The following is a 14,389-nucleotide window of genomic DNA, read 5'->3' as shown; positions in this document are numbered from 1 at the left end:
GTCCCCAGACTGGTCCTGGCCAGGCCTGGGCTCCCACCCGCTTCCTGCTCCTTCACCTTCCCGGCCGCCTGGCTTGCGCTGTGTCCGACGCCCACCAGTGCCACCTCCTTTCCTTCCACGTAAATTCCAAGCCCCTAGAGCGCATCTGAAGGCTTCATCCACTGTCCTCTCCTTGCCCCAGGCTGCCCTCCTGTCTCTGCTACCTGGGGCTGCACTGGCCCTGCAGACAGCGCCTCCCCTCCCCACCCCCGACCCACAGAGGGTAAAGCCCTCGCCCGGGCAGGCTGAGGAGAGACGTGCTCTCTAGACCGTCCGTCCCTGGGTGGGCATTTGGCAGAAACTTTCAGGCTGTGAGCAGACACCCCTGTTGCTGCCAGGCCGGTGACCCAGCCAGCGAATCTTCCCAAGCTGTGTGTCCAGATTCTTACTGCAACTTTTTAAAAATTTATTTATTTATGTATTTTAAAATATTTATTTATTATTTATCTGTTTTGGCTGTACCAGGTCTTAGTTGCAGCACGTGGGATCTTCAGTGTGGCATGTGGGATCTCTAGTAGCATCATGCAAACTCTTAGTGGTGGCATGCATGCGGGATCTAGTTCCCAGAGCAGGGATCGAACCCAAGCCCCTTGCATTGGGAGCACAGAGTCTTAACTACTGGACCACCAGGGAATCCCCCCCCCCTTTTTTTTTAACATAGGCCATCTTCAAAGTCCCTATTGAATGTGTTACAATATTGCTTCTGTTTTATGTTTTGATTTTTTTGGCCTTGAGGCATGTGGGAATCTTACTTAGCTCCCTGACCAGGGATTGAACCTGCACTCCCTGCATTTGAAGGCGAAGTCTTAACCACTGGGCCACCAGGGAAGTTATTTATTTATTTGTTTGTTTGTTTGTTTATTTATTTATTTGGTTGCACTGGGTCTTAGTTGTGGCAGGTGGGCTCCTTGGTTGTGGCTCGTGGGCTCCTTAGTTGTGGCTTGCCAGCTCCTTAGTTGCAGCACATGGGCTCCTTAGTTGCGGCATGTGAACGTTTAGTTGCGGCATGCATGTGGGATCTAGTTCCAGGACCAGGGATCGAACCCGGACCCCCTGTATTGGGACCGTGGAGTCTTATCCACTGTGCCACTAGGGAAATCCCACGGCAACTTTTCGTGAAACACATCCATGGGAGGTGTGTTTTTGCCCACAGCTATTTTTTAAGTCTTTGGTATTTATTGGGTTCCAGCTGAGCTGCCAGCAGGCCTGTGTATGAGCAGGTGAGCCCTAGTAGTGGTCTAGGCCAGGAGGCTGCTGTCACCTGTCACCCTTTCTGTGTAGAGCGTGCCCACGGCCACAGCCGTGTCCTGCCCACCGTGACCTTCAGATTTTCTTCTCTCCCAGGCTTCAGACACCCGGGGTCTTGTTAACAGCGCGGGGGGGGGGGGGGGGCTTCCAGACTGAGCTTCTGTTCCTTTCCTCAGGTTCACCTGGGGATCTTCTTTCTTGGAGGGCAGTGCAGCTGGGGACTCCCTTCTCCCCAGCCTACCATTACCTGCTTCCCTCCGCCCCTCCCCCTCTGCTTGCCTCCCCAGGGACAACCTAAGAATTGAAGAAAAATTTTTTAAAAATTTATTTATTTATTTATTTATTTATTTATTTATTTATCTATTTATGGCTGTGTTGGGTCTTCGTTGCTGTGCACGGGCTTTCTCTAGTTGCGGCGAGCGGGGGCTACTCTTTGTTGCGGTGCACAGACCTCTCATCGCAGTGGCTTCTCCCGTTGTGTAGCACGGGCTCTAGGTGTGCGGGCCTCAGTAGTTGTGGCCCATGGGCTTAGCCGCTCTGCGGCATGTGGGATCTTGCCGGACCAGGGCCCGAACCCGTGTCCCCTGCATTGGCAGGCGGATTCTCAACCACTGCGCCACCAGGGAAGCCCTAAATAGACTTTATTTTTAAGAGCAGTTTTAGGTTCACAGTGAAATTGAGAGGAGGGTACAGAGATTTCCCATACCCCCCAGTCCCCACACATGCGCAGCATCGCCCAGGATGGACATCCCCTAGAGCGGTGCATTGTTACCAATGGTGAACCCACAGTGACACCTCATCATCACCCAGAGCCCATGGTTTATTTACCTTGGGGCTCACTCTTGGTGTTGTACGTTACGTGGGTTTGGGCGAATGCATAATACCACGTTATGTATCTGTGGTATCATGCGGAGACTATGTGGTCAAAAGAAGGCCTCAGGGTGGCTGATTAGCGTTTGTCGGCAGGCACTCAGCATCACTGGGCATGAGGAAGTTGCAAATTCAAACACATGACAGGCAGAGATGGAGAGGACCGCCCGGTGTCGGCCAGCCTCAGGCCTCTGGAGCTCTGCTGGCCAGTGTGTCCTGCCTGCCAGCGTCCAGTGATGCTGAGCATGGGCACACCCTGGGGTCCAGCAGCCATGTCCTGGGCCGAGGCCGGGCTGGGCGTCTGCGGGGGAGGTCGCCTCCCTGCCCTGGCCGCCCTCCACCGCTCAGCGGCACCTTTTGATGAACAGAGTTCTTAGTTCTGACGAGTTACAGTCTGTCCATCTTCTCCCTTGTGGTTAATGCCTTTGTGTCCCGTTTAAGACATCTTTGCCCCACATCCTGGAAACGTTCTCCTGTGTTCCCTTCTGGAAGCTTTTGGTTTTACATTTCCCATTGGATTGAGGACTTCTAAGGGGTTGGTCTGTGTGTCTGTTGTGAGGAGATGGTCAGAGTTTGCTGTTTTCCACTGGGTGTCGAGGTGACAAGGCGCCATCTGTTGACAACCATTCCTCCCAGTGCACAGTGGTGGCACCACTGTTTTGAACTTAGGTGGAGGTCTGTTGCTGCCGTCCCTGACCCCTTCTGTTGGCCTGTTTGTGCCGATACCAGACTGTGTTCAGTATGGCAGGTTTATAACCTGTCAGGATCTGTGGCATGAGACCTTGAATCCCAGCTCTTCTGCCTCAGGGGTGTCTGGGCTGTTTGTGGCCCTCTGTTTTTCTGTATAAATTTTTAAATCAGATTGTCCATTTCTGTAAAGAAAACTTCTGGAATTCTGATTGGGGTTTGTGGATCAATTTGGGGAAAATTGACATTCATTTTAACAATACTGAATCTTCCAATCGGTCAATATCCCTTCTTTCTTTTTTTAAATTTATTTATTTTATATTTTTGGCTGCGTTGGGTCTTCTTTGCTGCGTGCGGGCTTCTCTCTAGCTGCGGCGAGCAGGGGCCAGTCTTCCCTGCAGTGTGCGGGCCTCTCATTGCGGCGGCTTCTCCTGTTGCGGAGCATGGGCTCTAGGCGTGCTGGCTCAGCAGTTGTGGCTTGTGGCTCCACAGCACAGGCTCAGCAGTTGAGGCGCACGGGCTTAGTTGCTCCGTGGCACGTGGGATCTTCCCGAACCAGGGCTCAAACCCATGTCCCCTGCATTGGCAGGTGGATTCCCAACCACTGCGCCACCAGGGAAGCCCTCCCTTATTTCTTGAGGTGTTCTCTGCTTTCTCCCATTTTTGATGAGGAAGTCTTACACTTTGTTCGTTAGATGTATTCCTCAGTGTTTGTGTCTTGAGCTAAGGTAAGTGGTATCTTTTGTTTCCAGCGTATAGAAGTACAGTTGAGGTGTGTTGATGTTACATCTAAAAGTACAGAATTCAGTGAGTAGTCTTACTAATTGAGCTTTGGGATCTCTTGTTTTGTTTTCTTTTTCTTTTTCAAAAAAATTTTGTTTATTTATTTTTGACTGCATTGGGTCTTCGTTGCTGCGTGCGAACTTTCTCTAGTTGCGGCGAGCGGGGGCTGCTCTTTGTTGCGGTATGTGGGCTTCTCATGCGGTGGCTTCTCTTGTTGCAGAGCGTGGGCTCTAGGCGCACGGGCTTCAGTCGTTGTGGCATGTGGGCTCAGTAGTTGTGGCCTGCAGGCTCAGTAGTTGTGGCGCATGGGCTTAGCTGCTCCACGGCATGTGGGATCTTCCCGGACCAGGGCTCGAACCCGTGTCCTCGAACCCGGATTCTCAAGCACTGCGCCACCAGGGAAGCCCTCTTGTTTTGTTTTCTTAATGTACACAGTTGTGTCTGCTGCCAGTTTTAGTCGCTCCCTTCTGATCTGTATGCCTGTCATGTGTTTCTCTTGGCTGTTGTCTGCATGCCTGTGGTGCCCTGTGGGGTGTGAAGGGGTGAAGCGGAGCAGGGTGGGGGGGCGTCCTCGGCTCTGTCCTGGCTCCGGAGAGCGTTTCCATCCCTTTGCCTTAGACGTCTGCTCTAAGATGCCTTTGTCAGGTAACAGGTTGAAGGTGTTTCCTTTTTCCTAATTGCCAGGAGCTTTTACAGTGAAGGATGTCGAGTCGTCTGTGTATGTATTGGTATGATCATCATGTGGGGTTTTTTCCCCTTAACCTGCACTGAGGTGAATTATACTGACCGATTTTTTTGGGGGGGTGCCATACCACGCGGCTTTCGGGATCTTAGTTCCCCGACCAGGGATCCAACGTGGGCCCCCGGCAGTGGGAGCTTGGAGTCCCAACCATTGGACCACCACACTGACTGATTTTTAAGGTTAAACCACCCTTGCATACCCAGATGTGGTCGTGCCAAGTTACCCTCTCCAGGTATTGCTGACATTTTGGGTGGAGCTGCGCAGGTGGCCTGTGTTCTTGCAGTGTCCTCGTCAACTGGGTGTGTCGCAGTCGTGCTTGCCCTGACACCGCTGGGAGGTGGCCACTCGTGCTCTGCACCCTGGGCAGTCCAGTGGTGACCAGTACTGTTTCCTCTTGAAATGTTTGGGAAAACTCACAGCGAAGCCATCGGGGCCTTTAGCTTTCTTTGTGGTAAGATCGTACTTGTGGCTTCAGTCTCTATAGTAGATGTGGAACTATCCAGCCTTTCTGCTTCTCATTCCAGTTTTGCTAGGTTGTATTTTGCAAAGGCTTTGTCTGTGTCACTTCAGAGACCAGATGTATCAGAGTAAAGTTATCCTTAACATTCCCGGTTTCCCTTTCGTGTCTGCGGCACTTGTAGTGACGACCCCTCTGTCGTGTCTTATGTTTGTAATTTTGCCTTTTTTTTCTTTGATCCATGTTGCTAGGGGGTTGCCAGTTTTATTAGTCTTTTCCTTGGTAATGGCTTTGTTGAGATGAAATTCACCCTTTATGTTGTGCAAGTCAGGTTTTCAGTTACATGCACACAAGTGTTCAGCCATCACCACAGTCAACGTTAGAGCATTGTCATCGCCTCAGAAAGCATGTCTCTCATGCCACCAGTTCTAAACAAGCAGCAGTCTGCTTTCTGCCACTCTCTGTTTGCCTGTTCTGGACATTTCATGTAAATGGAATCATATAAGCTATCATTGGAGCTCTGTGTTTAACTCTGTGAGGCACTGCTGGACTGTTTTCCAAAGTAGCTGGACCATTTTGCATTCCCAGAAGGGAATGAATGAGAGTTCCTGTTGCTCCACATCCTCGTCAGCATTTGGTGGTGTTTGTTTTAGATTTTAGCCATTCTGATAGGTATGTAGCACTATTATGTTTTAATTTGCCATTTCCTAAAGACACATGTTGTTGAGCACCTTTTTGCATGCTATTTGCCATCATCCTTTTTGATGAGAGTTGTGTTCAGTCTTTTGTCTTGTTTTGGTTTTGGTTTGGTTTTCTTATTGTTGTGTTTTAAGGATTCTTTGTTTATTTTAAAAACAATAACTTTATAAAGGATCCAAGTCCTTTATCAGGTATGTGTTTTGCACATATTTCTCCTAGTCTGTGGTTTGTCTTTTGTTTTCTCTCTCTTAACAGTCTTTCTTGTAGCAAGTTTTAACTTTAATAAGCTCTATCCTATCAATTTTGTCTTTCGTGGGTTGTATCTTTCAGTTTTGTGTCTAAAGTTCATTGCTAAACCCAAAGTCACCTAGATATCCTCCTATGTTATCTTGAAGAAATTTTATAGATTTGTATTTTATGTATAGTTCTATGATACATTTTTAGTTAATTTTATGAAGGTGTCAAGTAAATGTCTAAATACTTTTTTTCATATTCAGTAGGCACCTGCTGATAATTTTTTAGTTACATCCCTGCCAGCAGTGTAGGAGGGTTCCAGTTTCTCTACAGCCTCACCAGTGCTTTCATCAGCCTTCTTAAAGAGCCAGACTTTTGCTTTGTTGTTTATCTGTATTGTACGTTTATTTTATATTTCATTGATTTGCTTTTATTATTTCTTTCCTTCTAGCTTCTTTCAGTTTAATTTACTATTTTCAGCTTTCTTAGGTTCTTGATTTTCATTTTTTCTCTTTCTCCTAATATAAGCATTTGAGACTATAAATTTCTCTCTAGGCAGGTTTTAGTTAGATCACACAGTTTTGATGTGTCACATTTTTACTATGATCAGTTCAAAATATTTTGTAATTTCCATTTTTATTTCTTGTAGATATTAAGTCATTTAAAAGTGTACCACTTGTTTTGAAAACAGTTGGGAGTTTTCTAGTTATCTCTTTATTATCAGTTTCTAGTATAATCCCATTGTGGTCAGAGGACAAACACTGAATGATTTTCCTTTTTTCCCAGTGTGCTGAGATTTGATTTACAGCTCAGTGCATAGTCTATTTTGGTGGCTGCGTCATGTGCACTTCAAAGGAATGGGTATCTGCACCTGTTGGGTGGAGCGGTCTATAAATGTCCATTAGGTCAAGTTGGTTAGTCCTGTTCAAATCATCCTTACCGATTTTTCGGTCCCCTTGTTCTAAAGAAGAGTGTTAAAACTCCCACTGCAGATGTGGACTTATCTACTTTTCCTTTTATCTTGTTGGTTTCCCATTATATTCTTTTTTTAAAAATAAATTTATTTATTTTATTATATTTATTTTTTGTTCTTTTTGGCTGCGTTGGGTCTTCATTGCTGTGCGTGGGCTTTTCTCTAGTTGTGGCGAGCGGGGGCTACTCTTCCTGCAGTGCACGGGTTTCTCATTGCGGTGGCTTCTCTTGTTGCGGAGCATGGGCTCTAGGCGCATGAGCTTCAGTAGTTGTGGCTTGCGGGTTCTAGACCACAGGCTCAGTAGTCGTGGTGCACGGGCTTAGTTGCTCCACGGCATGTGGGAACTTCCCGGACCAGGGCTCGAACCCGTGTCCCCTGTATCAGCAGGCGGGCTCTCGACCACTGCGCCACCGGGGAAGCCCTGTGGCTCGGTTTTTACTGCCTGAGTTTTCTTTTGCTTCTGGTTATTTGGTCCTGTCTCTCGTCGTGCTTGGTAAATTTTTATCGAAGTGCTGGATATAGTGTTTGAAAACCTGTGGCAACTGTGGGTAATTTTGCCCCCGCAGGGGACTTCGTTTCCTCTGGCAGGCGGAGAGTTGTGGGGAGCTAGCCTGGGTCCAGTGGAGGCTGGCCCGTCTGGGTCCTCACTGCACTTCTTGGGGTGTGCTCGGCGCAGGACCTGGCAGTGCCATCACAGGGGTCCCTGCCCACTTTCTCTTCTCCAGGCTGACTGCCCCTGGCTGTGGCGTTAAGCCTCTGTGCCCTTGTGCCTGTGCGAAGCAGGACCTGACCATGGCCTGGAGGGAGCCTGAGTGCGTGGTGTTTGGCCCACTTCTCGACAGTTGGGTGCCTTGAGGCTGGCTGTCTTGGAAGTCCCCGAGCCCTCCATTTTATCTTTCCCCGGGTGGGACTCTGTGAGCTCCAGGCTGTGGCCTTGACCTCTGCCTTGTGCCGTGGGGGCAGCCAGTGCCCTGAGGGGGAGCAGGGGCAGCTGGCAGGGCCCCTGGCACAACGGGAAGCCCTTCCTTTTCCTCGGTGGCTCCTGGCTGCCGCCCACCACACCCCCACGACCGCTCCCCCCGGCCCCGCACCCCGCATCCAGGCGCCACCCTGCCTTGTCACACAGCCCTGTAACTCCCCTTGATGCCTGCTTCCACTCCTGGCCCCTTTGTGGACTGCCTCCAGGACTTGGGTGATCTCTTAGAGACTTACGTCAGGGCTTCATGTCTCTGTGCAGGTACAGCGGCACTGCCAGGAAATAACCGGTGCAGTGGGACACCAGGGAGAGGTGTCCTGGTGGCCTTTGTCCTTGGCAGGGCGTGGCTGCGAGCTCCTGCTCTAAACAGAGCTGTGGTGAATAGCTGCCAGCTGGTGCCGGCTGCCTGGGGAAGGGCTCGCCAGGGCAGGGGGGCCCCGCGGGGTTAGAGGGTGGGTGGCTGCTGGGCAGGTCGTCCTTCTCAGGGACGTCGAGGTTCAGCTCTTCAGTGCTGATGGCACCGTCGTTCTGGGACTCACCATCTCGTGTCCGGTACGGCCCCGGGAGGGTGCCGTGGGCTCACGTGGCTGCCCCCCTGTCCTCACTGTTCGTTCTCAAGTGTGGCGTCCACGCACACACATGACATTTTGGACCTTCTGAATGTGCAGGGGCAGTTTTTCACCCGGAGAGACACTGTATCAGAGGCAGCTTAGAGGAATATCACGTTCTTTTGACCTTTAGTTCTGCCTTATTTAAATCTCTGTAAACTTTTCCTTTGACCAAAAATGAGTCTGTTTAAATCAGGTCCCGTCTATGATTGTTTTCCCAGCAGTGCTGTGTGGGCCCACCAGAGGGTCTCCCGTCCTCTCGGGGTGGAGCTACTCCCAGGCCCCAGGGACAGTGGTCGCCCAGCGTGGGCTACCACGCGCTTTCTAAACCCGCTGGACGCACTCTCGCCTTTGGACCCTCAAGAACGTCCAGGATCTTCTGAAGGTGTTCTATCCGCCACCCTTCTTTGTGCCGATGCACCTCTTCTAGGACAGGCACTCGCGTGGGTGTTCATTGAGCAGAAGTGCCGCCTGCTAGAATACGGCTGGGCCCCAGGAGGACGGGAGGGAGACAGAGAGGCCAACAGAACTACACTCATGCTGAGCCAGGGCTTCACGCAGGCCTCATCTGTGGGCTTACTTACCGTCCCAGCAGGTTTGGGGGTCTGGGGTCTCTGCACAGAGGTTGGATGCAGCTGCCTAGCAAAAGGGAACGGCTCCTGGGAAGGACACTGGCCCAGGGGCTGGCCAGACAGGAGACTTTTCCAAGCCATAGAACCCCAAACGCCCATCAGGTGGACCCACTGAGGCCCAGGCCCCGGGGGCGCTGGTGGGCTCTGTCCCAGGATGGGGCATGGCGGGGTGGGGGGGGCTCGTTCAGGAAGCACGTAATTCAGATCACCCCACTCCAAGAGGAACCAGGGCTGTCGACGTTCCTGTCGACACGGGCCAGGTGCCCTGCCACTGTCATTTCACGGACAGCAAATGTCATTTTATTGTAACTTGGTTAAAAATTGAATCCCAATCTCCTTTATAAAATACACACATCCCCCCACCATCATTTTATTATGAAAAATATCAAACACGTGGCAAAGTTGAAAGGATTGATTATGCAGTGGGCGCCCCCCACCCCAGCGTCTCCATCCACACCTTGCTAGTCTATGCTTGGCCCCCTCCCACCCGCCAGCCGTCCCTCAGCCTGTCCTTTTTTGGTGTTTTTCAAAGTAGGGTTCACACATCTATTCAGTGCCCCCAAGCCCTTCAGCAGGCAGATTATTTACTGACTAGAGACCAGCATTTGTTTATGGTTCTTATTTCCTTTTAAGGTAAAATTGGCATAAAATGAAATGCACAAGTCTTCATCGTGCCATTTGATGAGTTCTGAGGAGCGCATGTGTCTGTGCGACCAGGTCTTCTGTCAGGATGCAGGGCGGCGCCAACACCCCACCCCAGAGGCACCCGCTCTCCTGGTGACGCCCGTGGGTTAGTTTTGCTTGTTCTGGAACGCCCTGTCCGGGATGCGGCTGTGTGCTCTTCCTGCAGGTCTGTCGCCTGGCAGGCCTCTGCCGACTTGTCTCCATGGGGCAAGTGTGTGCTGATAGGTCATCGGTGTCTCTGTCGACGGACCCCCGGGCTGTTCCCGGTCTTTGCTCTTGTGCACGGAGCCGCTGTGAACATTCATTTTTCCTCTCCACGTGGTCGGAGGCCCTCGAGCAGGGCCGGTGTTCCACTGGGTGCCCGGCCGGCGGGCGTGGCAGCTGCGGTCATCTGTTGCTGTTGTAGGGGTGCTTTACTTTGCTTTTCTGTGATAGCTGCTGAGGGGGGGCTCTTTGCTTCTCTTCATGAAACATCTGTTCAAAACTTCTGCCCATTTTTTTGCCTTTATTTTATTAGTATTATTTTTAAAATAGACTTCATTTTCAAGAGCAGTTTTAGATTCATGAAGAAATTGTGCAGAGTTCTGTATTCTCCAGCCAGCACAGAGTTTCCCTGTGATCAGCTCATGTTAGTGTGCTGTATGTTATAACTGATGGACCCGTGTTGATACAGTATTGTTAACTGAAGTCCATAGCTGATGTGAGGGCTCGCTCTCGGTGGTCCATGCTCCATGCGTTTGACGAGTGAAAGGCCACATGTCCACCATCGTGGTATCATACAAGCAGCTTCGCTGCCCTGTAAATCCCCTGTGCCCCGCCTGTTCATCCTCCCACCTGACCCTTGGCCACCCCTGACCCTTTCACTGTCTCCACAATATTGCCTTTTCCAGAATGTCATAGAGTTGGAATCTTAGGGCATATAGTCTCTTGGCTATGTTAATTTGTTCTGTTGTCACTGATTCCTGCTTATATATTTACGGTGGTCTTCCTTTCATTTCTTGTGATTTCACTTCTCTTTTTTTCGAAGTTCTTCTCACTAGTTTGTTGGTCTGCACTGTAGCATTATCTGTCTTACTGTGACTACACTCTCTGATGAAACGTCTGCCTTCAGACTGAGAAACAAGGTGCCTTTGATTCAAGGACCTTTGAGGCCATGTTCAAATGCTCGCCGCCCGGTGTGAGGCTTTGGCACTGGGACTTCCTTTCTCCTTGCTCCGTTGGGCCCAGGATTTCCCTCTGGACACCTGGTCTGGGCTCTGGTTCAGCATCATGGGGATTTCTTTCTTAGTCACTTCTCAAAGCCATAGCATATCCATGAATGACGCTAATTTCATTTCACCTGACAAGTTGCCTTTCTCAGTGGTTCGTGTTTTATATTTCTGTGTATGTGTCTGGCTGAGTTTTGAATCGCTTAGGACATATTCTGGTTACTACTTAACCATCTGCTGAGAGCAAGGACAGGTCCCGCGCCAGAGTCCCCACAGCTGCCCGCTCGAGCACCAGTACCGTAGTGGTGCCTACCAGCCACCAAAGGTGGCGGCCTGGTGTGTGTGTCTGTCCTCCAGGAGCCTTGAGTCCTGGGACAGAGGACACTGCTGGGCACCTGGCAGCCGCTCAGTGGATGCTCGTGAGATGCAGTGAGTGTGGTCGCGCACTTCTTGGGCAGGCCGGGGCAGGAGGCCCCTTGGAGCAGGGGACCCCTGGCTGGGCAGGGCCCACACAGATGTGGGAGCCGCCCCACCAAGGCAGTTGCACTCCAAGAACCGTGTTGCAGGCCCCCACCCCAGCTCCACTCCCCCTCGTCCGGTAGTGACTCGGAGGTCTCCCAGAAGTTGAGCCCTGACGCGGCTGCCTCACTCTGCCCTCACGATCCAGTGCCGAGCTTAGACCTACAGCCGGGGTCTGCCTCCTGGAAGCTGTCAGGTGGCCGGAGCCTGTGGGCCGGGCGCTGCTCCTTGACTCCCCTTGCAGACATGCTCCTCGACCTCAGCGACCTGCTCCAGGTAGATGCGTTTCCTTTCTCAGCCCTTTCCTGCCCCGGCTGGGAGGGTCCACAGGCGAAGGACACACAGGGTGTGGGTCTCTGTTTGGAAACTGGCAAATGGAGTTGGTAGGGAGACAGTGGACACAGGGTGATGGTGTTGTCCCGGGGGCTGGGCAGCCCTGGCCTTAGAGCCAATGGAGAGACCCAGGTGAACTTTGTCCAAGGCAAGGGAGATTCTTTAAAAGAAAAAAGCAAATGGACTCACATGCATACATTTTAAACAATATAAAAACTTACATTTACAGTCTATTTAGGGAAACTTGCTTTCTGAGTCCCCGGAAGGCACCTCTCATTTCCAAGTGCCTGACGGTAATGGAAAGACCCAACAGGAGGGACACCTGTGTGGATGGAATGCTCACGGGGTGGGAGCAGCGCCGGGGCGGAGCCACTGCAACTCCGCACTTGTCCCTGGTGGTGGCGCTGGGGCTGGGGCGAGCTTGGCCCCGTGCCCTGGAGTTGGGCTCTGTGGTGATCACTCCACTGAGGGCTCGGAAGGGAAACTAATGTCATGGAAAGCAGACGTGACTGCAGTGTGAGGCCTCATGCAGAATTCATAGGAATCCCACCCCCACGGGGAAGCTTCCTCGCAAGCCTGGTGCTATGCTGCCCTGGTGCTGGGCCTTCAGTGCCCTCGGTGCCGGCAGACAGACCTTCACTGAACTCAGATGCCACCTGTATTTGTGTTCTCCCAGGTGCCTTTATAAATGGCATCTCTCAGGAGCCCTGCTGGAATATTCAGGGGTCACGCTAAACATAATCCCTTGGAATCATGAAAACACAGCACTCCATGTGCTGTGTTTGGTCAGGGCAAGGCCACGTGGCCTGGTTTCCATCCTGGTGACTCCCAGGAAGGACAGGAGTGAGGGCTGGCACAGGACAGCGCTCCAGAAGTGCTTGGGCACCACTTGGGAGGGAGAGGGAGATGCTCCAGTACTTTCTTGCTTCACACCTTGGGAAGTGGGACACCACTCAGGGTTCAGGTGGGAGAGGGTGACAGAGTAGATGCACCCACTCACCTGGGGCTGGATCAGGGCCCAGCGGAGAGTCACTGTGCTGACCAGTGAGACCCCGTACGTTCAGGCTGGACCCACACAGACAGTTTTAACACCTCAGGTGGAAGGGTGAGCCTCGGGCCCCCTGGTCTTGGGCAGAGCCCAGCCTGGGCACTGGGAAGGTGGGAGGTGACCTGGCAACCGTCACCCCCCAGCCCCCCGCTCCCAGCCTCCCACGCTGGCCCCGCCCTGGAGGGGCTGGGACAGGCTCAGCACTCACAGGACACACGTGTCTGCAGCTGATTGTGGGTGTGGAGCACGCGTGTCGGGTGAGGGTCCCACTCGGAGGCTTGCACGGCCGAGGGCTGAGCGCTTAGAGGACGTGAGCTGAAGGCTCAGGGCTCACTCTGTTCTCACTCACACGTGCACCAAGGTGGGCTTCTCCCTGGGTTCAGCTCACAGCCAACACCCTCTGGCAGGAGCTGTGGAGGGCCCGCTGCACCCTGAGGGTCTTGGCAGGACATCCCTTTGTCCCCCCTTATAGTGAGGCTGACACATAGGCACTCACGTGCCTGGGCCCCGGACCCTCAGAGGCAGAGCCAGGAGCCCTCAAGGTCTGCGGAGCCTGCCTGCCATGTGGTAGGGGCACAGGGAGGGCTGGCCACCCACACACAGCCGCAGCCACGGGAGAGTGACCATCAAAGCACCTCTGGCAATAACCATGCATTTTACAGGCACATCCTTTTTAAAACTTGATTTTCCGCTTGAAAAGTTGTTCAGAGAACGCTTTCCTGCAGCATTCAGGCTTCATCTGCCTACGTCCCGGGGCAGGAGAGGGTGCCCCCGTGAGCCCCTGGGAACAGGGTAGAAGAGTGGCCGTGGGCCCCGCAGTCGCGGCGCCTCGCGCGCTCGATGATTCCGCTCGGCCAGCTACTCTCGAGGCAGCTTTTCTGCTCAGCAAGTTCAGTCGTTGCTGAGATAGCGGTAGAGTCTAAAAAAGCCACCTGGGAGAGGGAAGGAGTGCCTTGGGCTGCTCTGGGGGCTCGTGGGGGGCAGCAGGGGGGACTCTTACAGACTGAACGATGGAAAAAAAAGGGAAACATTGCCTGCACACGAACGCCCTTCTTAGTTGTGGTGTCTTCACGACAGGTGAACGTTTACGTGCTGGGGAAGACGTTCCTTCTTTTGGCGAGAGAGCTCTGCATCAACGCACCAGCAATAGGTACTGTGGGGCTCACGGGGCGCGCTGCTGGTGCTCTGGGTGGGAGGGCGGCGCGTGCAAGGGCAAGGACCTCACAGGGAAAAAGTGTCTCGCCTGGAGGCTGCCAGGAGCCCAGCAGCCTGGGGGGTTATTTCTGGTCTAAAACCAGAATGCTGTGGTCAGTGCCCGCAGGTAGGGATGAAGTGAGACCAAAGTGCTGCATGGATGGGGGCCCGTCTCTCCACCTCTCGAGGAGCACCCCTGGCAGCACGGTGCCTCGGGGTGGGCAGGCCCCCTGCAGACGGAGCTGGGCCTTTCCCAGCCACGGTCGGTCGGCCTTTGTGGCAGCTTTACCGTGAGGGCTGTTTGCACGGCTGGCTTGGAGGGGCCGCTCCCTCCTTCGCCCATCAGCGTCTAGAGGCACCTCCTTGTACTAAGGAGGTGGTGTGTGGGGCCAGGGAGGGTGGGCAGGGCGTGCAGTCGGGATCACCCACAGGGTGGTCCCCTGGGGCCGGGAAGG

At 52.7% G+C, this 14,389-nt stretch overlaps 1 protein-coding gene across 1 annotated transcript in view; it reads left to right on the top strand.

The window, feature by feature from the left end:
* BRF1 (BRF1 general transcription factor IIIB subunit) overlaps nucleotides 1-14,389 on the top strand; it is a 70,504-nt gene that overhangs the window by 29,002 nt on the left and 27,113 nt on the right. The window contains 2 exon segments of the mRNA XM_007456369.1: nucleotides 11,604-11,635; nucleotides 13,818-13,890. Of these exon segments, the coding sequence (XP_007456431.1) occupies nucleotides 11,604-11,635; nucleotides 13,818-13,890 (105 nt within the window).

Source organism: Lipotes vexillifer, unplaced genomic scaffold, assembly GCF_000442215.2.
Source record: "Lipotes vexillifer unplaced genomic scaffold, Lipotes_vexillifer_v1.1 scaffold1718, whole genome shotgun sequence".
Classification (NCBI taxonomy): domain Eukaryota; kingdom Metazoa; phylum Chordata; class Mammalia; order Artiodactyla; family Lipotidae; genus Lipotes; species Lipotes vexillifer.
Note: the sequence above shows the minus strand (reverse complement) of the source record. Positions and strands in the feature narration are given on the sequence as shown.